The following is a 21,977-nucleotide window of genomic DNA, read 5'->3' on the forward strand; positions in this document are numbered from 1 at the left end:
ATAAAAGAAATCAGACTAAATAACAACCATATATTATGGTTTTGACAAATATTATAGATTATTTAAACAGTTGTTCAGGTCTAGATGTTATGGTAATGCCACATGACATATTGTAATATTTAAAATGCAGTATGTTAATCCAAACAAAATAAAATTAATTACTGATACCAATTAATATTTAAATATTTGCAATTAAAAGAAATGTAAAGAAAAATATAATTTAAAATATTGAAGTTTATATATATTTAGCCAATTTTACTCAAATGAAGGGCAGAAGACGACAGAAGGCAAGTTCACATACTAACTCGCTTTTATTAATACAGAACTGCATGCTACAGAGACTGTACAGCATTAACATTTATTCATTACAAAACATGGTTTTTGGGAACCATTTCAAATAATGGAAAACAAAACGGAAAACAAAACGAAACAAAACGGAAAAAAAAAAGAAAAAGAAATAAAAACAAACCAAAATAAAATATAAGAGCATAAAAGAGAACAGGAACATCACAGCCGTTAAGGAAACATTCAAACTATTCATCATTAGCATCTTAATAAACCAGAGAAGTAATCGACGGGTTACAGTTGCGTCATGTCAACTACAATGGCACCGAATGAATGATTCTCTTGTAGCTTTTTTACAGCTTCTTGCAACATCAACATGCCTATTTTTTCTATCTACCTATATGTAGTAGTGTACTTAAAAGTGGCAGTTTGTGTTTTTTTGTAGTATTTAATAGTTTTTTATGAACCTCCTAATATACATAATTTGGCCCTTGAGGGTTTATACAGTATGACGTCCGTCTTTTAAGTTAAAATTTTATTATTTGACAATCTGCTACCAAACACATTTGTTATAGCAACATTTATACTACATACATAGCAATCTATGTAACGTCACAGCAAATTATGGTTGAAAATGAAAAGAAAAAACAAACATTGGACAACGAAAGAACCTACAGCGTCATAAGAGGAGGAGAGGAAATTATCACAAATTTTGGCACGGGAAAAAATCTGCACACAGTTCTACAGTCCGACGGAGATGAGACTGTGCAATAGAAAAGAAGGGCTTGAGACGAAATTTGACTAAGACATGGAACCCACCGTCCACATTTCAAGTTTCCTTTTCAACTGTTGCAAAATGGCTTATAGATATGTTTCTAGAAATTAAGTTGTGCATATGTCTGTTTGTTGTTTAGGTTTTTTTTTTTTTGCGTTTTTGCTTTTTTAGGTTTTTTTTGTTGTTGTTTTTTTTGAGAATCTACACTGTAGTATAGGTGGAATCCTGGTTTTCAACAAAATAATTAAAAAAAAGATTAAAAAAAAATTCATGTTAAACCAATAAAACATTTGAAACTTCAAAACCTTGTAAAAATGGATCATATATATATATATATATATATATATATATATATATATATATATATATATATATATATATATATATATATATATATATATATATATAAGTTGCTTACGTTAAGAAAAAGAATATTTATACAATGTATTAAGAAAATGAAAAGATTTCAAAAAGGGACAACATACAAGATACGACAAGCAATCTCTAAAGCAATAAATACTACTGGTCCTAGCATTGTGACAGTTTGTATTGAATATCCCCAGAAAAACCCACCCCCCACCCCAAAACACCCATCCAATCGAGTCTGCCCACCCCAACCCGAGTCAACCTCCCTCCCCCTGGTAAACAACGACAAAAAAGAAAGATAAAACAGACAACGCAATGGAACAATGCATATTAACACAGTAAACCCCCCCCCCATATTTCTGTACATTTAAACAAGAACAAGTAACATCACGATTAAAGTTGTTCCTCAGTCGGAGAGGTGTCTCCATAGTCCTCGTGCCCTCTGAGTTTTGGACAGCTGTAAAATGATTGGTTCACAAGCTCGTATTTAATACAAATAATGAAGGAGAACCAATTCTTGGAGAAAAGGGCTCACCGAATCCTCACCTACTTTGTATATCTGTCTTTAAACATGTCTATGTAAAACTACATAACAATTATGTATTTTGCTGTTGTACAGCCGAAAAAAAGCAAAGAAATTAACAAAAACAAACCCCAAAAAATTCATAAAAAATTTGGCAGATTCACAAAGCTATACTCTAGAACTTAGTGTATTTAATTATCAATATTTAATCATAATAATTTCATTTTTTTTTTTAGATAATGACAGGTCAAATATTGACCAATGAACTTTCAAAGCCATATCGCACAGAAAAAACAAGAGAATCAGAACACAGAATGAAAAAAGACAAGACGCGTGACAGACATAGAGACAGAGAGAGAAAGCTGGTTTAAAAAAAACAACAAAGCTAGTCTATTGACTTTGTTACGAGTGAAAGGGGTTGCGTCGTGGCGGAGCTGGGCAGCAGAGAGTGGGAATGACACACCGATGTAGGCCGGGAGGAGGTGGAGCCTGTGGGTCGGGACGACGACATGTCTGAGGGCTCCAAGGAGCCGTTGTGTGCCGAGCCGGATGTTTTGCCCACCCTGGAGTTGTCCAACAGAGCTAAGGGTGGAGCCATGGAGATGTGTTGGTGTTGGGACGACGTGAGCAGGGGGGGTGGTTTCATAGTCAGTGAGAGAGGTTGCATTTGTTCAGTCTGTGTTTTGGACTCTTTCGAGGATGGGGAGGGAGAGACCATGGAGGGGGAGGATGGGGGGGAGTCTAGTAAGCTTCCGTCCGAAGAGGGAGGACTGGCACAGCTGCCTTCACCTTGAATATAGCGAATGCACTTCTTTTTTCTCCTAAAAAAAGAAAAAAAAAAGAGGGGACACATTGAAGCTCTCTGTCTGAACCTTAGAGTGAACCACACAGAGCCGTAACGTCCATTTAAATGCACATATCTTAAATTCGGGACACCCATGCTGATCTCATTAGCAACTTTTGGTGGACCCACTGTCAGACTCTGCATGGAAATGGACGCTAGAGCTGGACAAGATTAGGGTCAGATGCGTCTCGCTCTCACACGGTGTCACACGATTACATGCAGAGAGGACAGGACAGTGGGAGGACGAGAGGAAGATGAATAGACAGAATGAGGAAGGAGGATGATGAAAGAGGTGAGGCCTACATCTCTCTTTGTTTTCCTTCGGCGGCGCAACGCAACTCTAAACAAAAGAACTCCACCCCGGTTTCGCAAACCGCGAGGGGATCCCATCCGGTTTACACATCAGCTTGAATTATTACACTCCTCTTTCTCCCTTCTTTTTTGCTGTCTTTTTCCTTGCGTTCCTTCAGGGGAAGTTCAGATGGTGGGGTAAGAGGTTAGAGAGGAAGCGCTACTCTCAGCTTGCCCCTAAGACATATGTGAGCGCTCTGCACAGAGGTCGTGGTGCCATGTTTGCATTTCTGCTCGGGTCAGGACCCTCCCTCGTCTGCTACGCCTACGGCCAGCCATTCCAGCCAGCCACATCTCACCAGCGCCAAGCCAGCACGCCGTGAGGTAGGGGTAGAGAGAGAGAGAGAGAGAGAGAGAGAGAGAGAGAGAGAGAGAGAGAGAGAGAGACGAGAAGTGATAGGGTGAGAGAACGCGAGAGAAATGGAGAGAGAGAGGGAAAACCTCAGAATACCTTGCCCTACCTGACCTGACCAACCCCTACCCCCCTCCTCCCCAAAAACTCTCTTTATCCTGCCTAAAGGGCGAGCTCAGTGATGCAGCCGAGGCTAACTCCAAAAAGAGAAAATAAAGAGCAACAAATATAGAAAGTAAAATAAAAGGGAATTAAATCAAAGATAGGGGGAGCTAGAGAGTTGCAGGAGAACTGGGATCAATTAACCTGGAACTTCTTTGTGGTTTCGTCATGAAAATAACAGCCAGGTAAGGATTGTTTCTTAAGTCATACCCCTGCCTGCTGTTATGCATGTTGGTTTCAGACGAAAGTGCGAAAAAGACAGTCAGGAAGGAAGATACACACTATGATGAAGAAAAATGACAAAAAAAGGACGGAAATCTTGTCACGGCCACTTAATCCCACTTTGTGTATGGTGGGCATGCACGACTTAATACAGAGGGGACATGGCACTTCAGGGTCAAATATGGGTGAACAGAGGCAGAGATGTGTTTGTTTGATCTGCCTGCTACTCTGTGCTTTTGTGAGGAGGTCGGTTGTGAATTTAGGAACGGTTCGGGTCTGTCAAGGTGCTAACTGCCTGTCAAACAGTGGCAAATAAGCTAATATCCATTTTTTAAGAGCCATATTGATTCTAAGTATCTCACTGTGTTCCTTATTGATTTATGGGGCTCCGAGGGAATTTATCCAGATGCATCTTTCAGGAAACAGAGCTGAGTGGGGTCTTTTAACCTTACAGATCCCTAAATCAAGACACGTTTCTCTCAGCACAGCCCAAAAAATGCACAGGCTGTTCCTCTGAATAACAAGAGGTGCTGATGAATGGCACTACCCCTCAAAAAATACAACCTCAGCAACTCCAGCTACACACACCCATACAAATAAAACCGTTACTGGCTAGCAAGATTTTTTTTTTTCCTCCAAGAAATTGCGAAATATTGCGCGGTTTCAACTTAAAAGTACGAACAACAACACTGGATATTGCTTCCTTATGAGCGAATCAAATGAAAGAGATTCAACAGTCTCCAAAAGAGAGATGAGAAATACTTTTTCAGACAATGTTGAACTTATAAAAAAACATCTAAAGGAAAAATTAGCATTAAAGCAATTCTCCTTTTAGCTATACAATTAATTCAATGAAATTTAAATATATAAAATACGAATATTAGTAGTATTTAAGTAAGTATTTGCATTTTCAATTTACCCCCCACTGGCAGGTATGGCAAACGTGAACTTTGGACCCTGCTTCCAACATCCAAGAGTCACATACTGTATTCTCTAAAGCTGAGAAGCTTTCCATTGTTCCTGAAGGAGGTCAGACTAGAAGGAGTGGATCAGATGGATTTCTAAACTAGCAAGGATAATGAAATTGGTGGAACAGGGATACAGTTGGGCAAGTAGAAAAAACGGAAAGAGGAGTAACACCACATCACAACGTCTGATGTCCACGATGAGGGAAGGGTGAAAAGGAAAGAGGATAAGCATGACACAGAAAAGGGTATTACTTAGCAGAAACAAATACCTACCATCAACATATTCCCAATTCAAAGACTGCTTGTATTAGAACAGAAAGACAAGAGGTTGGGACTGAATAAAGGGTTATAAGAGAGGAGTGGAGAGGGAAGAAGAAGGGGAGGAAAAAAAAGAGAGAGGGGGGATGAGATGGCATCACCCCAACCCTACCCTCCACAAAACAAGTGGCTACATCACACAGTTCTAACAGAAGTGACCAGGTACGGCAGAACAGTACAAAACAGCAGATTAGTTCCTTGGGCAGAATAAACAGTAATAATAAATTATACTAATACAAAAAAAGTTTATGCTTGACTTGAAATTTAAACCAAAATGCCTTTGTAATTATTTTTAGTCATTTTCTGCCCGAGGATTTCAGTTCATCTGAAGTGTTTCTACAGTCAGAAAAGGACAGAAACAAGTTGGAAAAAAGTTTTTGTAAAACATAAACTGTAACGAGGCCTCAGAGATTGAAGTAGGAAAATATAATCCATGGAAGATGTTTCAAGAGAAGAAAAGTTGATTTGTGTCATCTTAAAATCATCATCATCGTAATTTAGACGTTCTCCCCAGGAGTGGGGCTGGGAATATACCTGCAGGGTTTGCACCATAAACCCAGCTGGTCAAGCCCGAACAAGGCACGACACTTCTTAGGGGTATTTGCATCTGTTATCCATAGAGGAACATAAAACACAACAAAGAAAGAAAAAAAAGCACACGTCATTGGACACAAAAAGGCATGGAGCTAGAGCAAATGATACAGCTGTGGACTTTGGTACCATGCCTCCTCAAAAACTTACCATGACCAGCTCATCTCAACCCCCTGGCCACACCCCTCCCCCTTAACAGAGGGAAATAAACCCTGCCTTTTTTATTTAACCCCGCCTCTTTTCAATTCAACAAGGAGTTCTACATGAACTCCTTTTTCACACACTCACACAAAAACAACCACACACACAACCCTTCCATCCCACCTAGCAATGAAAAATAAAACCCATTGCCCAGATTTGCAGAAGCTGATTGGCAGAGGAAGTGGCGTGGAGAGAATGCGAGTCTGAGAGAGCCAGAAAAGTGGGAGGAGGTACCAATGAGAGAGTTCCCCAGCTGTCACCTGCTCTAGCACACCTGCCGGCACACCAGATACACACCTGCATGGCCCACACCAGTTATTCTGCTGGTCGAGCCCGAAGCGTGCACGACACTTCTTTGGGGCGCTCAGATCTGACGGGACGAAGAAGGGAAGAGGAAGCCAGCGCAGAGGAGAGATGAAATCAGAAAAGAGAGCGGAAAGAGAGATAAATTGAATCCAATGAATCTGACGAGCTCTATAAAAGTCTTTTTTCCCCTACAGATAAATTTAAGTAGTAGCAATCAAATGTGCAGTAATTTCTTTACAGTCATATTTGACCATAGTTTGTTAGTAATACAAATAATTAAAAAAATGTAAAACTGCAAGAAACAAATGTGAAAGTAAATGATGACAGAAATCAATACATCAGCACACAGTGCATGCCTTTCATTACCAAGGCTCTTTATGGGTAAATAAATGCTCGTTTGTTAAAAGGTAAGCGTTGCAGGATGCAGCAGATATGAATACATGTCTGCCGGACATTATTTGGCTGTTCTAGACTAGAGGAGGTGACAGGGACAGGTTGCTGAGGTAGCAGTAGCAGGGAGGAGCTATAAGATGGAGGCGGAGCATTAGTTTAAGCCAGGGAAACACTACGAAGCTGCTTCATAAACAGGCCTGGTCTGCTTTCATCCACCTCAAACAGCCCACCTGAGCACCAGGGCAAAGGTCACGGGTAGATGGGTCTTTGAGGAGGGTGAAGGCAGGTTGTAAGTGGAGCAGATCAGGAGGAGACAGGGCAGAGCCCGCAATCATGCTGGGGCGTGGAGGAGGCAGGGGCAGCTATTGAAGGCAGTAGAGTAGATTAAGGAGGTTTACCCTGATAACAACATCTTTGGTTATTTTTAGCATAAAGAGGTCTTTCCTATAAACATATTGCAGCTGCATGCTTAGAGTTTACCAAATCAGGGATTTTTTTATACATCATAATATATGACTTTTAACATAGAAGCATCTTTTGATGAAAGTATATGTATAATGAAAAATGGAGCAAAGGAAACAACTGAAAAGGAGCAAAATAAAGCAATGTATTCTTCAATAGAATTCCTGAGCTTAGCAAATAAAATATATATATATAGCAAATACGGAGCATTTTTCATTAAAGAAAGATCATTATATATTTGATATACTGCACAAGCACAAATAAACAAATACATAAAGAACCAAAATAGAAGAAAAAAGCAAGTTAGTAATTTAAGACTCAAAATGACATTAGCACCTGTAATCGGAGGGAGTGAAAGGCAAGGGTTTGGAAAATATTCTCTGTGTTCTGGAAAAAAAAGAACAAGATACAGAGGCCTTCAAAAGGTGTCCATGATGGAGAGAGACCGCAAATACATGACTCTGCATTCTTCCTGGACAATATCTCACAGTAATCAGCATCATAAAGAAGAACGGTCAAGTGAATCAAATCAATGTAATCAGCAAACCTCCTTAATTGAAAGATGTGGGTGAATTTAAAAAAAAGCAAACAAACAACCAAACAAAAATCTTTATTATATTATTACTATATAAACAGGTATTTTAAAAAGCATGCAGCAGGCACAGCCCAAAGTTACAACCACAAAAGCACAAGCATGGGCGGCACATTCGGAGGATGGCATTCAGTCACAAGGGTGATTAACTCTCACACTCTCAAAACATACATATCACAGTACCATAAATGCTGGAGGGGGGCTGGGCAAGGGGTGGGGGACAGCTGGTTGGAGGGGAGGAGGTGGGGGGGTCATGCATATTCAATATTATTAACGCTCGACATAGGGCAAGGGGAGGGGAGGGGGATAACAAGCAGTCTATCGTGTAAATATTGCATTGGGTAGCATAGCTATATACAAAATGAGGCAGGCACAAAAAAGAGATATGAAAAAAAAAAGGCTGGACTTTCATCTTTGAGATGTCACACTTGTGACAGATGATGGGTCTGCTTTAATATGAGAGATAATTGCAGCTCACTTACCATTGCCCTCTCCTGCCTGCTTTTCCCTTTTTCTCTTCTTCTTTTTCCCCTGATGGTTACCCGCCAGAAAAAGAGAAATAGACAGGAACCTTAGTTATTATATTGCAGAAAAGACCGAGACATGAAATGAACAAGAGAGCCCAATGTTTTCACTGATTTATTTATTCATATAAGAGCCTGAAGGTTTGAAATGCCACTACAGGACAAAACAGAACTTTCCCTATCTTTCCCCTCGTCCTATTTCTCTCCTTTTGTTTATTTCTTGTTTTCTTGCTGCTGCTTAGTTTTCCTTTCATTGTGAAACGATTGGAAGCTCTTGAGGTTTCTCTGAGCGGCTCGGTTTACTGGAGGGGAAGAGCAGAGCGAGAGAACTTTTATTGCATTTGTCCTCCTCGAAAATGGGCTACGGTTCCGCCGGACGTGTCCGTGACTGCTGATTGCATTGAGGCCAAGGTTGGGCCTGGATAGAGCGATTATCTTGCTCCGGTTGAGGAACTTTGACTAGGCGAGTCAAGAAAAGTGGTCAGACTCCAAGGAGAGTTGACAGGCTGGGCGGTGGGGCCGTTTGTCAGGCGTGTAACTCTGGCGAAACAGTAAACGGTGCGCTCGTTCCCCATTTCTAGCGGCGGAGAGAGATGTCCTCTTTCATCAAAGCTGCGAGGCGTTTAGGCCCTGTGGTTATTTAATTACTCTGATCTCAGCTCGCCTTTCTCTTTTTAGGTGAACCAGCGGAATACTAATGAAAGCAGAGGAAAATTGCGCGGCACACGGGGAAAAATCAGATCTGACTGTACTGAGGAAAAGCACATGTACAGTGGATCCAGCTAAAATAAATCTAAAGTCTTCCAGCTTGTCTGTTTTGCTGGTTTTAGAGTGGTTTTGGGAAGCCAAACCAGCTTAAACCAGCAAAGACCAGCCAGCAGTTTTTTTTAAGTCTGAGTGTTTTAGTTTTCTCCAAAGGCTGTTGGGTAATCGTCACATGGTTTGTAAAATACACATCTAGATGGCTCTAAAATGCTCTGTGGCCCCTGTGGAGGGAATAAAGGATTGTTACTTGTTGAAAACTTAAAAACTTACATAGTTATCTCGTGCTGACCAGCCGGGGTACAACTGCATGTGAAGCTGTCGCTCTTTCCTGGCTAACTCGTAGTATTTGGCCTGCTCCTCTCGAGACAGAGCATGCCACTGCACATAGAGAAACACACAGACATCTGTCAAAAGTGTAGCTATCACAGAGGAAGAGACCACTTGATATTTTAGGCTCAAATAACACAGAAGTGTTTCCATGAGCAGTCCAACCACAGTGATTAAAATTTCCCCTTCCCCTGGTATTGTACTTTTACTCAGTAGCAACATTGAGCAAGATTACAATTATATAGAAATAGAAATGTGAATAAGCAGTGTTTTTCCACCGCCGACAACACTGCAATCTGTGGTCTTAGTAGTTGAGACAGTATGATGTTTTAGTCTTGTAATTAGTCTAGTGTGTGGCGCTCACCCTTCGGCCTAGGATCTGGTTGATAGCTGCGCTCTCTTTCAGTGTGCACTCTGCCACCACTTTGGCTCTCATTTCCTTCATGTAAAGCATGAACGCGTTCAGAGGTTTCTTTATGTGTGGCTGCTTCTTCTTTTCCTCCTCTTTTTTCGCATCCTGATGTTTCCTGCCAATTGGAGGGATCAGATGTTAGCGTGTTCATACCAGCTTGTGACTTTATTGGATGGATAGAGAACTGAAAAGTGTAAAGTGAACTCACGAGCTGAGGGAGCCGATGTCACTGTGTGAGGACTCCTGCTTGACGTTGGGTGTGACGATGGCTGGGTGGGGGATCCCTGTGGTGTGCAAACTGTGGTGGGGGGGCACCATGTGAGGAGGGAACCTGGAGGAGAAAAGACTGTGTAAATCGTCAGAGTGGACACGGGTGAAATGATGGATGGACACACACACACATTCATGAGCTAAAGATTTGACACATTACAGTGGCTATAAAGACAAAGCAGCAGTAATCTAATACATCTGTTATGTGGAAGAAAGGAAACGGCAATAAATGACAAATCCAAGCTCTAGAACTCACAACATGAAACAAAAAGCATTTTTGTTCCAAAATGTGGTGCATTTCGAAATCAAACAAAACAGATGGAAGATATTTTAGGCAGGATATAAATTTACCCATGATGATTTGATTGGATCATAAAAAGTGGGCTATGATTAAATTATTGGTTAATATTATTCATATATTTTTTTCCACACAGCCACATAAGCAGAACAGAAAAGCTGTTTCAGAGGCAGAGAATCTTTTTACATTTTTTTGATTGGAATTTTTTTTTTTCTTCTGAATAACATGCACTTATAATCTGACCACAAAAACGAATAATAATGACCAAAACATTAGAAAAGAATATATCAAAAGGTTTTTTAACATCGAAATGTTTGGATTTGACTATATCACAAAAAGTGGGATATGTTATTGCTTAATATTATTTCTTGCTACCCACATGTTCTTGTTCATTTCAGTGGTGGAGAAAACACCATATTTTGACAAAAAGATCAAATATTATGCTTTTTTTTTCCTTTCAAATAATGTGTTCTTATGACAAACATACCAGAAGCATTTATGAATAATTTAAATATGGTCAAATTGTTTTAACTGACATATTTTTTTATTCAAAGTAATATTTTTAATTAGTGAGGTCAATTCTGTACCATTTAGGGTGGTCATTTTCTTCTCATTTATTTGCAATTTGATTATTTTCTTTAAATCAAACTAAAATGCCCCCTGGCTATTTACATACTGCACATACTGTATCTATAATATAATCCCCCTAGCATTCTATAAAGATCTGCAGGAAAGCAGAATAAATTCCTGAGCGTAAAAAATGAACATATCTGTGCCTGAGTATGTATGTGTGTGTGTGTGTAGTGCATCCCAGCTGTGCGTGGCCGTACACAAATTTGAGAGAAAGAATGGTGGATGATGAAAAAAAGAGAAGGAATAATTCTTTTTTTCAAACAGCTCATTATCTGCTTGAGTGTGGCTATATGGCTTGGAGCCAGAATATAATGATGAGCGTAAACTCACAAGGAACAACTAGTTTCTGTTGGAGGTTCTCTCTGGGGACTGTGTTTCCCCCCAATCTCTCTTCTCCTATTCTCTCTTCCCTTCATCCCTGACACATTTGTGTTTGTGCCATGTCATCCGGGCCACCCGTCTGCTTCTACTGAGGGGCTGCAGTGCCGTGATCATTAGCCCCCACCTTTTTTCTTTCTCTTTCTGTCCTTGCATTGTTAAAATCTCCTCTGTTCCGCCATCCAATTTTTCCTTCCTTCTCCTCCTGACTGTCCCATCAGCGCCACCCCCACCCGTGCTGCTGTTGCCATAGCGAGGCCCAGGTTATGGTTTAAACATGACGGCCATCCCTTTGAAGTGCAGGGCATCATTCCGCTCATCAGCACGCAGCGGAGCCTGCCACCAATTTAGCCCTGCTGAGGGAAGAACGAGACAGAGGTGTGCAGAGAAGGGCCCCTGCAGGGTCCAATGTCTCAATCTTCTTCCACACCAGCCGAGTGTCAGTGAGTGCCATTTAATTGCCAATCGGAGCGATGGCCTCGGCGCCTGTTTAATGTATAATGACCCCGCTGGTGTGCTCTGTCTCTCATTCGCTTTCTCTTCCTCTGCGGAAAAAGAAGGGATGGGAGCGGAGGTGCAGGTGGAGGAACATATCAAAGGGCAGGAACGTGCAGGGGCCAAGGGGCCTACACTTCCTCCCCCTGTCACCCAGAACGGCCGATACACCTGTACGACTCCAACCCCATTATCAAAACTATGTAGCTCATTTGCCGGATCCGAGTCCATGCCGTTCGTGATCTGAAATGTATTTTTTAGGAGGCTGGAGTGTTACCTGGGTGAAAAGCAGATCGCTACATGAAGCCCTGTGTGCTAACTGCATAATAAATGGCAGCAGATAGGGCCATCAGAATCTCTCTGAGCTGAAGACAGGCACTGGAGAGCAACATATGGGTGTCTCTTAATCCCGAGGCCTCCTGGAGTTCTTGTCCACTGACTGTGAAAGAAGACAAAGCAAGACTTCCCTCTCCCTCTTTCTCTTGCCCTCTTTATTCACAGAAAAACACAATTAATGAAGCCTTTTCCTGGTGCTCATTATTTTGCGCAGGAGGCCGATGACAGAGGACGCCGTTGGTTTTGACACAAACATGCTAAAGCACCTTCCCTCTGCAGAGACACAAGACCACCACTTATTAATCTATGCTAATTCAATTACAGATTATCAAAATGCATTAGCTCTTCCCCAGCACATTACCAATCCCCCTAGCCCCCATTCAGAAGATTCAATTAGCCTGCACTGGAAATAGGATGATCACAATATAAAGGCCTCGTTAGAACAGAATCAGCTGTCACTTAAGTGAAGGTCCAGTGCTGGAGCAAAGGCTGCAGACCCACACGGGCGCCTGACGGTGGAGCAGGCAGAATGGGCTCATTTCAGGCCTTGGCAGGGTACAAACGACTTCTCTATGGAGCCGAGACCTCAAAACACACACAGGGTGAAAGCTGTTGGTGTCAAATGTGTAAGGCTTGGTTTCAGAGCCAGCTGTTAATAAAATGGACCTTTAAGAGTCAGGACCAGCTGCAAAGACCCTGTGCTCATAAGCAGAGCAGCTGCCAATGCACTCAGGTCATCACCACAGAGCTAAATATTGTGTTTCAGAGCTGTTATGTTTGGCCTGACCACTTTAAACTGTGTGAGGATGATGAAAATATACTAGATGCAAGTGCAAGATTGGGCTTCATTTACTCACGCAAGCAGAATGAATGTTATTGTTTGTTAGAACATTCTTGTGTGAATTTGCTGCATTCACTAAGATAATTTACTTTATGTTTTATGATTTACTTATGAAGATATTTTTCTGCTCATGTTTCTTGAAGTAATTTGCGGTTCAAGAATGAAATGTTCATAAGTTATTCTTATGTAATTTTTTTTTGCATTTAATGAGTTGTTTTTCTTTAAGATTTTACAAATGATTTTACTGAAATTCGTTCTGCTCATTTCATGAATGAATTGTTTGTAAAACCTTTTGTGCATAAATATGTCAATGTACTTAAGAGCGAACTGTTTGTAAAGCAATTTTTACTAGATTTGTTGTATCAATGAAAATGAATCTTGAAAAAATGTTTAACAAGTGATATACACAAAAATTAATTCTGCTCGTTTGATTAAATATTTTTTTTTTCAAGAATACGTTTTTCATAAGTATACTTTGTACACAAAAATGTATAATTACACCAGAATAGTTTTGCGAATAATTTAGGACTGTTCATTAAATCATTCTCAAGTAAATCTGACATACAGTATTTATGCAACAATTTATGCAAGAATGACACAAATTTGACAATTCACACCAATTTGTTTCCAGTCGTGTTTCATGAACGAGGGCCCAATATTTGAGCATGTTAAATATCCTAATTTCCTGAACAGGACATTTCATTGAGTATCTTCTACAAAGCTTTTCTCCCTTCAAAAATGCTCAAACCAAGGCCAGTGTTTAAGGCGCACAAAACCCCTCCCTGTTCCTCCCTCCCGTTCTTGCTTCCCTGCTCACATTTATCCATCAACGTCCGCTGGTCCAAGCTCGCCAGGCCTCCAGAGCTGCTTTTCCAATCACACTGCAATTAAACAGGAGTTTGTCCCTGTCTGGAGACACAGGCTGAGCTTGAGTTGGTCTCCATTTCTGGAAACTATAAACCAGGTCTGCCTCTGTGCCTCTCTGGCTAGCCTCAGCACTACCACCATCATCATCATTGCGAAAAGAGTATCATATGTTTCAGATTAGGGGGGAAAGGCCGAGTATATGCAGAAGAAAGTGACCACCATATGAAGCGGTTTGCCTTTGTTGCATTTCACATTTATGTTTAAATGACATAAAAGCAATAAACCAAACAGCGATTTGTCATCTACAGCAAACACCTCCCACTTCTCACATAACAGATGAGGAACAGTCACAAGGGAGCAATCACTGTGACAGTTAAAACAAACATACGCTCACACACATATCCCACAATCCCCCCACACACACAACCATTATTGCTCTCTTGGGGACATTTGCGTCCAAATTGCCACTTGAACCAGACCCCAAGAGCCCACACAAAGCTCTCACTCAGAGTCCAACGACGGCCCCCGAAATCTGCAGCATTTTACGAAGAGATTCTTTACTTCTGCATGTGACTGTAGCTAAATTGACAGTCCTCTTGTTCTCTGCCATTCAGTCGGGGTAAACGTTCTTTAGGGGTCTCATTATAAAATGATAACAATAATTAATATTTGAATACGTAGCGGATCGCATGGGACCGTCTTTTTGAACACTGAGGCGAGAGCTGTCTCTCCTTAAGGGAGAAGTTTGCAGGGTTTTTGACACGCTTGCATTCTCAGCGAGTCGGCCGTCCCAAGGCTCAACTCACCTTGACATGGACGCATTGACAGTGAGGGCAGTTGGGTAGGGGTGTCTGAAACCTCCCGTCGTGATTGGGTAAACTGGCTGACCTTGCCTAGGAAAAAAAGAAAGGAAGAGAGGTAAAGGAAGGGATGAAAAAAGAGAAAAAGGGCACTCTTTATGCATGCGGCTTTATTCTCATTTGATCAGAACAAAAATCTAGGGGATTGCAGAGCGCAGATCAAAGGGAAGCAAACTCTGAACAATTTGAATGCCACAAATCTGATTGGAATGGCTAATTAAATTTCATAACCCTGCGCTTGGTGTCGATGGAGGCCCCTCTCCCTGAGCTGAAACTAGGTGTTTTGTTGTGCTAATTAAAGACGAAGCACCGGCCCCTTTAATGGAGCCATCACGCTAATTGAGGTCTACACATCCAAAGACAAACAATAATGAATGTAAATTTATACCAAAATAAAGTGCAGAGAATCAAAGGGCCGTGGCTGCGCTTGGGGCCTCTCTCGGTATTTAGATCGCGGTGAAAAAACATTAAATTACAGAGCTTAATTTGTAGCCTTTTGTCATATTAACAAGTGTTGACAAGAGTTACCAGGGGGAAAGCCCCCCGTGTGGAATTGTGGGTAAAATACTGGCAATCACAGTTCATTACTCTAATTGGACAATACAGAGACATGCAAAATAGCATTTGCCACAATTTAGAGTTTAGGGGATGAAGAAAGCCATGGGTGCATTGCTGTGGGCCCCAGCGGTGCCTTTCCAGAATGAATAAACTGTACAGAGGTTAAGAGTTAGCTTTTGTGTTATGTGACTGTCGAAGTCTCAAACTGCATCTTAAATACCCAGAGGCCCACAGCAAAGTGGACAGAGGCCTGGTGAATATAAAATACACAATAACAAAATGCAACATATTTGAACAAATGCAGAAGTGTGTCACAATATATAAAGTGGTGGCCAAAAGTCGGATTCCTGAAAAAAAAATATATATATCTGTGATTCATAATCAAATTGAACCCTAGAAATATAAAAGCTGTAAAATAAAATAAACACTTTTTTTTAAATTATATTCAAAATTAATTAATTAAAAGCATTTTTAAGATCTCAGACTTTGGACCCCACTGTACATCATGTTATAACACCACTAAAAAGTAAGCACTAAAGTTTTAAAAGATTAATAACGATCACAAAGAGGAAAGAAGAGGAATAAAATTGGGCTGCTTACTGTGGTACTAACCATCCTAACGGATGGGGAATCTGGCCTACAGTGCCAGGTGACAGGGGGTAGTAGGGGGATATGTCTGGAGGATGTGGAGGCCTTGATACCCCCAAAAGAAAAATAAAAAAACAAAAAAAAAAATAAAGAAAAAAAGAGATGTGTGTGTGTGAACGGTGTGCAAATGTTTCTGCTCTTGTCCTGACGCAGAAATTCCCAGATGAAGTTTAAGTGTTAAATTTATCCTTTGTGAGATACACAATTGAACAAAGTCAACATCAGAGGGAGGAGGTTGAGCTCACATGCACAGCTTTAAATCACACGTTCTGATCAAAGCTTGTGGAGGCAGCCACGATGTTGTATGGCACACGGGGGAGAGGAGAAAAAATACAGAGCCCTGTCACATTTGTCTATCGAATCAGAGGATTAACAACGGGCGATAATTGAGGTTCACAAGTCAACAACACAAACACTGCAGCACGTGTTAAGAGAGACTGACACATTAGCGGTGGATGTCTGTTCAAGTGTGGAAACAGTCCCAATATTGCTTTTAGACTTTTCACAAGAGCTTTTAGCAACGATACGGATGACAAAATAAACCTCTAGCTAACAAACTAGCTGACTTTGGACTGACTCATTTAGACTACTTGATACTATTTTGCCTTAAAATCTACTAAATATGGTTCAGTAAAAATAAAAACTCTATTCTAAAGGTAAACGACTTAAACGAGTGTAAAAATTCTGCTTGATACTGCTGGCTGATGCTAGCTGCGCAGGAGGAAAACAATGCCTCCACAGCACATTGGCACGGCATACAGCGGTCTTAATACAATTGGTTAATTAATTAAACTCTAAACTCAATTAAGCGAGCCATTAAGCAGCACATTAAACAGCCTCTGAGTCCTTAAAGAGGCCCTTATTGATAAGGTCTTATTATGAGAGCAGAAAAAGCCCTCTTAAAGTCAACATGCAGGTTGCTGACAGCTTTGAAGAGCAGCTGTTCGACTGTATAGTGTTACAGAAGAACAAAATGCCTCTCTGTGCGATAATCTGATTCTGAAACATACCACCAAATGACATTATATCACAGCTGAACAGAAATCTTTTTGTTTTGAGACGAGAATCGAGTTTCCTGGTACACCTCCTGCTCATACAGTTTTCATCCTGGTTGGGGAATCTAGATTAAACAATTGTCCGATTTGTATGTCAAAACGGGGCAAAAACTGAGATTTTGTTTCTCAGAATCAGAAAAAGAATTGCTTCGGGATCCCACAGTTAAGTAACAAGAGGTCCCCGGCTACATTTCCCAGAAGTCAAGTGGCTCCACAGGCTTAACCGACCCAGGTCAACAGCTCCATCTCAACATGAACACAAAAGGAGGGGTGCAATCTTGGCTCTGAGCCAAGACAACTCTGAAACGCTCTGATGCATTTTACCAGGTATCTGTGAATGCAGTAGTACAGACTGGCGAGATCATACAGTGCAACCGTGACAGCGCCTGAATAGCTTAGGTTAGTTAACAGGCCTGAAGGTTAGCCTTGGGTTTCGTCCTGCCTGTTTTGAAATTCATGAATGTAAAGGAAGACGTGCATGCATATGTACCTGTTTTGGGGTCCACGTCTGCCTGTAGATGTGGAGGGGGGTTCCCAGGCGTGAAGTGCTCATTGCTGTAGGTGATCAGAGGTGTGAGCGGGTGCACATGGTGAGGGTGCTGTACCACGGGGACCTTATTAGACTGGCAAGAAACAGAAAAAGAGAGGGAAGGGGGTGGGAAGAAAAAGCAGCAGCTGTTAATACATGTTTGGGTTGAGGCAGAAACACACCGGCGCCTCAATTTCAACTATGCATCCATCACAAACCACAAGCCCATTCTCAGAACAGTGTGGTTTGTAATTAAAAACACTTTCAGAGGCACACAATATTGATTCAAACAGTCATTGGATACATAAAAGCCTGATTGCATTACGTGTCTCTGACCCAAAAAGCATCATGTTTACAATCACAGAAACCACCTAATAAACCAAATGACAGTCATTCTAAGCACACTCTCGCTCTCCCTCCTTTTTCTCTGGGTTACCCACATCTCGCGCTCCCACCCCTTCCTCTTCCTTCAGGGTCTGATTTTGGAAAGGGTTTGCATCATAAAAGATAGGAGAGGAGGGGTGGAGGGGAAGAGAGAAAATCCATTTCTGCATTTTGGTCAAATTGGTTTTAGCTATGTAATCTGCTCTTTGTGTTCTTAAGTGGCACAGGCCCCATTTTCAATTACCCAAGATTACAGCCGAGCAGAGGGGTGCTGAGGCATGGCCTGGCATTAGTGTATTCCCAGTACACGCGACCTAACCAGATTACTGCCATGCCGTAGATTTGACGGGCAACACGTGGACTGGGATTTGCTTCCGTAGACGCTGCATAAATTGGCACAAACTGAGCCGACTGACAGGAAAACATCTCACACCCTAAGTTGTTCACATACATGCGGGTTTTGAGGCGCCTGCGTGTCTGATTGACAGCTGTGCAAGTCCCACAGCACATTTGAGTTGACGGAAAAGGGCACATAGGGGACACTGTCTTTATTTAAACGTGCCAAATTAAATCCAGCACTTGAGATGTTGTTACAAAACCAATGGTGTTGGATGTCAGGATGTGATTTACAAAAGCAGAGGTGAGCCATCCTTTTGTCAGGACTAAAATATCTAAGCTTTGAGAATAGGAAGGACACCAGGGCCCAGGCCTGAGAGGTTGAAGTATCCCTCTAAACATGGAGAAAGAGGCACAGAGAGAGGCCGCTTTCAGCATTGGGGCGTTCCGCTCTGCCATACTCCCAATGAAAGATTAATGAACTGAACAGAGCTGCTTGGGGAAAGAAAAGGGGCTCTGGGGATGTTTTCAGGGCCCCTGAGAACAGAAAACAGTGTGGAGACAGAAAGAGAAATGAGAAAAGGAAAGCGCAAGGCCACAGAGAAAAACAACCAGAGAGATATGATATAAAAATACATTTTAAAAAGAAAGACCCATCATCAGAAAAACAGACAGGATGATGACAGCTGCCAAACACAGCTGACGAGTGCTGCACACCCCTCCACCACGAGCTACCCCATAACCTCCCCTTCAGTAATGATGTGAAAGAATGTTGTCAATTCTCCCTGCGCTGAAAGGCTTTAGTAGCCATTTAAATGAGTTCTTTTGTCCAAGGCCTCTCCATTGAGGGACAGCTCCAAATGGCTGTCCACTGCGGCCACATTCACCCAGAGACAAGCCAAATGATTTACATCACAGTCACTGCGTCTAACAGAACGCCTTTCAAACGCCACACAGCCACACGAATAATAGCCGGGCATCCCGTTTATCTGGCTTCTAGGGAGCGCAGCACGCTGTTGCGGTTCGCTACAGTAGCGTTTCTGCCCATCCCGTGAATGGATCAGTAAGACCCTAAAAAGAAAAAAGGAGGTAGACTGGAATAGCTAGAAATGGAATTTCTTTAACTTTTATTCTTTACATTGGGAGAACCGCGCCTTCTAGAAAGACATGGACCTGCGTTTAGGCCTTATTTTAAAACACGCAAGCACTTTTCTGTTTGGTTTTTCTTTTTTGTCATGATGCCTTCCAGACAAGACACACAGCAGGACAAAAAAAAAAAAAAACATGGCACAATGGATAATCACCATACAAAAACACATTCTTTAAACAATTTCCCTTCTGAGTGCTATTCAAGTCCATTAAGTCTTCAGTCTTAAGAAAAGCTTCACAATAAATCTGGCTCTATTGACCCCGTTGCTATTGTACGATGGCTTTACCATGTTCTTCCAGACATAGCTAATTGTCTCTAGCAACTCAGGGGAGTGAAGAAGACCACCTACGTATGCGCCTGTGCATACCCGCGGACAACCGCATACTGTCGGACGCTAACAATCGCAGAATAAGCACTCTTTAAAACCCTACTTCTAAACAACTCATCAAGTTTGGAGACTGACACACGGAGGTCCAGCGAGACACACAATAAACCCACACAAGGAACACAAAGAAAATATGTGGGCGTCTTTTTCCCTATTATGTGCAGAGAAAGCGGGCTGCTTCCTGTTTAATAGTTTGCCAATACCTCCCACCACAAACATCACAACTTCAAAGATGAAAAAAGGCTAAAGGACTAATTCACATAACCAGGTAAATAATAATAATGATAATAATTTAAAAGAAAACTAGATTTCCTGAAAAAAAAAAAACAAAAAAAAAAAACAAATCTGTCTGAATAGCCGTTGATTGTGTGAGTAAATCTGTAGACATACGTACCCTCCTCCGAACCAATAAGATTGACAGTTTGTGCTTGGGGTCGTGACCCCTAGTGGTGGTCTTACAAAAGCCTGGCCTGTTTTAATGGAGAGGCCATGGAGAGGCCTGTTTGTCTTAGAAGAGCATGTCACACTCATTTTGATGCAGCGTCTATCAAATCCTGTCCTTCACTCTCTCTTCCTCTCTCGTTTCAAACCAAGTTGTGTGCACACACACTCACACACACATGCACTCACCCTTTGGCATCTTTAGACTGCCATGATCATTTTATTAACAATTTGCAGTAAATTTTATTTAGTAGTAGTAGTAGTAGTAGTAGTGATACTTATATACATATAATTATTCATATTTTTATAATTCATTTATCGACTTTCACAATTCTCAAGGCCACTTTACAATAAAGCAAAAATGTAAATAAATAAATAAATATTTTTTTAAAATATTTAAACAATAATTAAAAAAAATATAATTTCATAGTTTTTTTTATTTTAAAATTAAACATTTAAGAGCAGAACATAGTTAGAACATTTCTAAAATTCCATAAATTATAATTTAAAGAAATCACAATAATTCTAATGTAAAATGTTTAGCTTAAAATGTATGAGAATCCTGACCATTTAGTTAATATTAGAAAAAAAATAAAAAATTCATAGAAATTCATAATTAAATATTTAAGATTGGATCGTAGTTAGAAAAATGTACATTTACTATACATTTCCATAATAAATCATAATTTCAATAAATAATAATAAATTTAAAATGTACAATTTATAATGTATAAGAAAACTGATACAAAGTAAATATTACATCAGCTTATTATTAGAAAAAAAAATTGGTTATATTAGTGGTAGCTGGTTATTCTGTGAGAGGCCTGTGGAAGAGATTCAAGTAAAAAGAGGAAGACAGAGGGCCGGACAGCAGCAGGAAAAAGCTGTTGGCGCTGCATTTCCGCTTGGTGGCACCTTGCAGAGCAATTTAAAGACAAAATGTGAAGGTTGCGACCTTGTGGCCCCTGAGGGCCTGAGCGCTTCTCTCCGCTTTACGGCATGATATGATGAGTTGTCACTGGAGCTTGTGGGCTCTAATGAGCTGTAGTGGGGCTGGGGTGGGGGGACACGCAGGGGGTGTGACATCCTCATGATGGATAGAGGGGCTCTCAGGCCTGCGAAATTCCAGAGCAAGCAGAAAAAGCTGCCAAGAACTTGAACTCGAGAAGTGTACGTGCCAGTGGCTCGCATCCAAGCACAGTGGACACAATGCAGAAAACATCCACGCTTGTTTATGTATGGGAATGTTCAAATGAGCAAGAAATAGATGCCGTTCGAAATGAGACAGAAGAACTTCAAGAGAATGTGGAACTATGATGATGTCACCGTCACTATAACAACCCTCATCCGCCCACCACACACACACACACACACACACACACACACAAATGGATACAGACATGCCTAACTTTGACACTCTATGAAAATATAAATAGCAACTTCCCTCCTCTGTTTTTAATACAGAAAAACAGTGGCAATTTTTTGCTTCCTTCATATAAAAACAATTATGATAAAGAAAACTGTAAATCAAATTGGTTAAAAAAATTAAGAAAACATAATATTGCTTCTAATGAAATTGAAAACAACATAAAAGTGCAGGATTATTTAATGAATAATTATTTTTGCATCAAGTAAATGAAAGATTTTTTTTTTTTTGTCAATTTAAAGCAATAAAGAAAAAATAAATAACAACCAAACTAATTCTCTTTAATGCAAATTTCAAATTTCAAACATCAAAGCCACAGGCTAAAAATAAGCACCAAAAATACTTATG

General features: G+C 40.8%; 1 protein-coding gene across 40 annotated transcripts in view; it reads right to left on the minus strand.

Moving 5' to 3' along the window:
- Positions 1 to 292: 292 nt before the first annotated feature.
- The window catches only part of LOC109056663 (transcription factor 7-like 2), an 88,191-nt gene continuing 66,506 nt past the window's right edge, over positions 293 to 21,977 (minus strand). For 4 of the 40 annotated variants that reach the window (XM_042767861.1, XM_042767876.1, XM_042767868.1 and 1 more), the window contains 10 exons: positions 17,466 to 17,601; positions 15,876 to 15,975; positions 14,664 to 14,750; positions 9,948 to 10,085; positions 9,692 to 9,854; positions 9,271 to 9,378; positions 8,194 to 8,257; positions 7,456 to 7,506; positions 6,256 to 6,328; positions 293 to 2,770 (listed from right to left, as the gene is read on the minus strand). In XM_042767861.1, coding sequence (XP_042623795.1) covers positions 2,335 to 2,770; positions 6,256 to 6,328; positions 7,456 to 7,506; positions 8,194 to 8,257; positions 9,271 to 9,378; positions 9,692 to 9,854; positions 9,948 to 10,085; positions 14,664 to 14,750; positions 15,876 to 15,975; positions 17,466 to 17,601 — 1,356 coding nt within the window. In that variant the 3' untranslated portion in view covers positions 293 to 2,334. Of the gene's footprint in view, positions 2,771 to 5,120; positions 5,183 to 5,699; positions 5,774 to 6,255; positions 6,329 to 7,455; positions 7,507 to 8,193; positions 8,258 to 9,270; positions 9,379 to 9,691; positions 9,855 to 9,947; positions 10,086 to 14,663; positions 14,751 to 15,875; positions 15,976 to 17,465; positions 17,602 to 21,977 lie in introns of those variants that run through there. The other 36 variants (XM_042767865.1, XM_042767877.1, XM_042767872.1 and 33 more) reach the window with 31 other exon arrangements.

The sequence above is a fragment of the Cyprinus carpio genome, chromosome A12 (assembly GCF_018340385.1).
Source record: "Cyprinus carpio isolate SPL01 chromosome A12, ASM1834038v1, whole genome shotgun sequence".
NCBI lineage: Eukaryota > Metazoa > Chordata > Actinopteri > Cypriniformes > Cyprinidae > Cyprinus > Cyprinus carpio.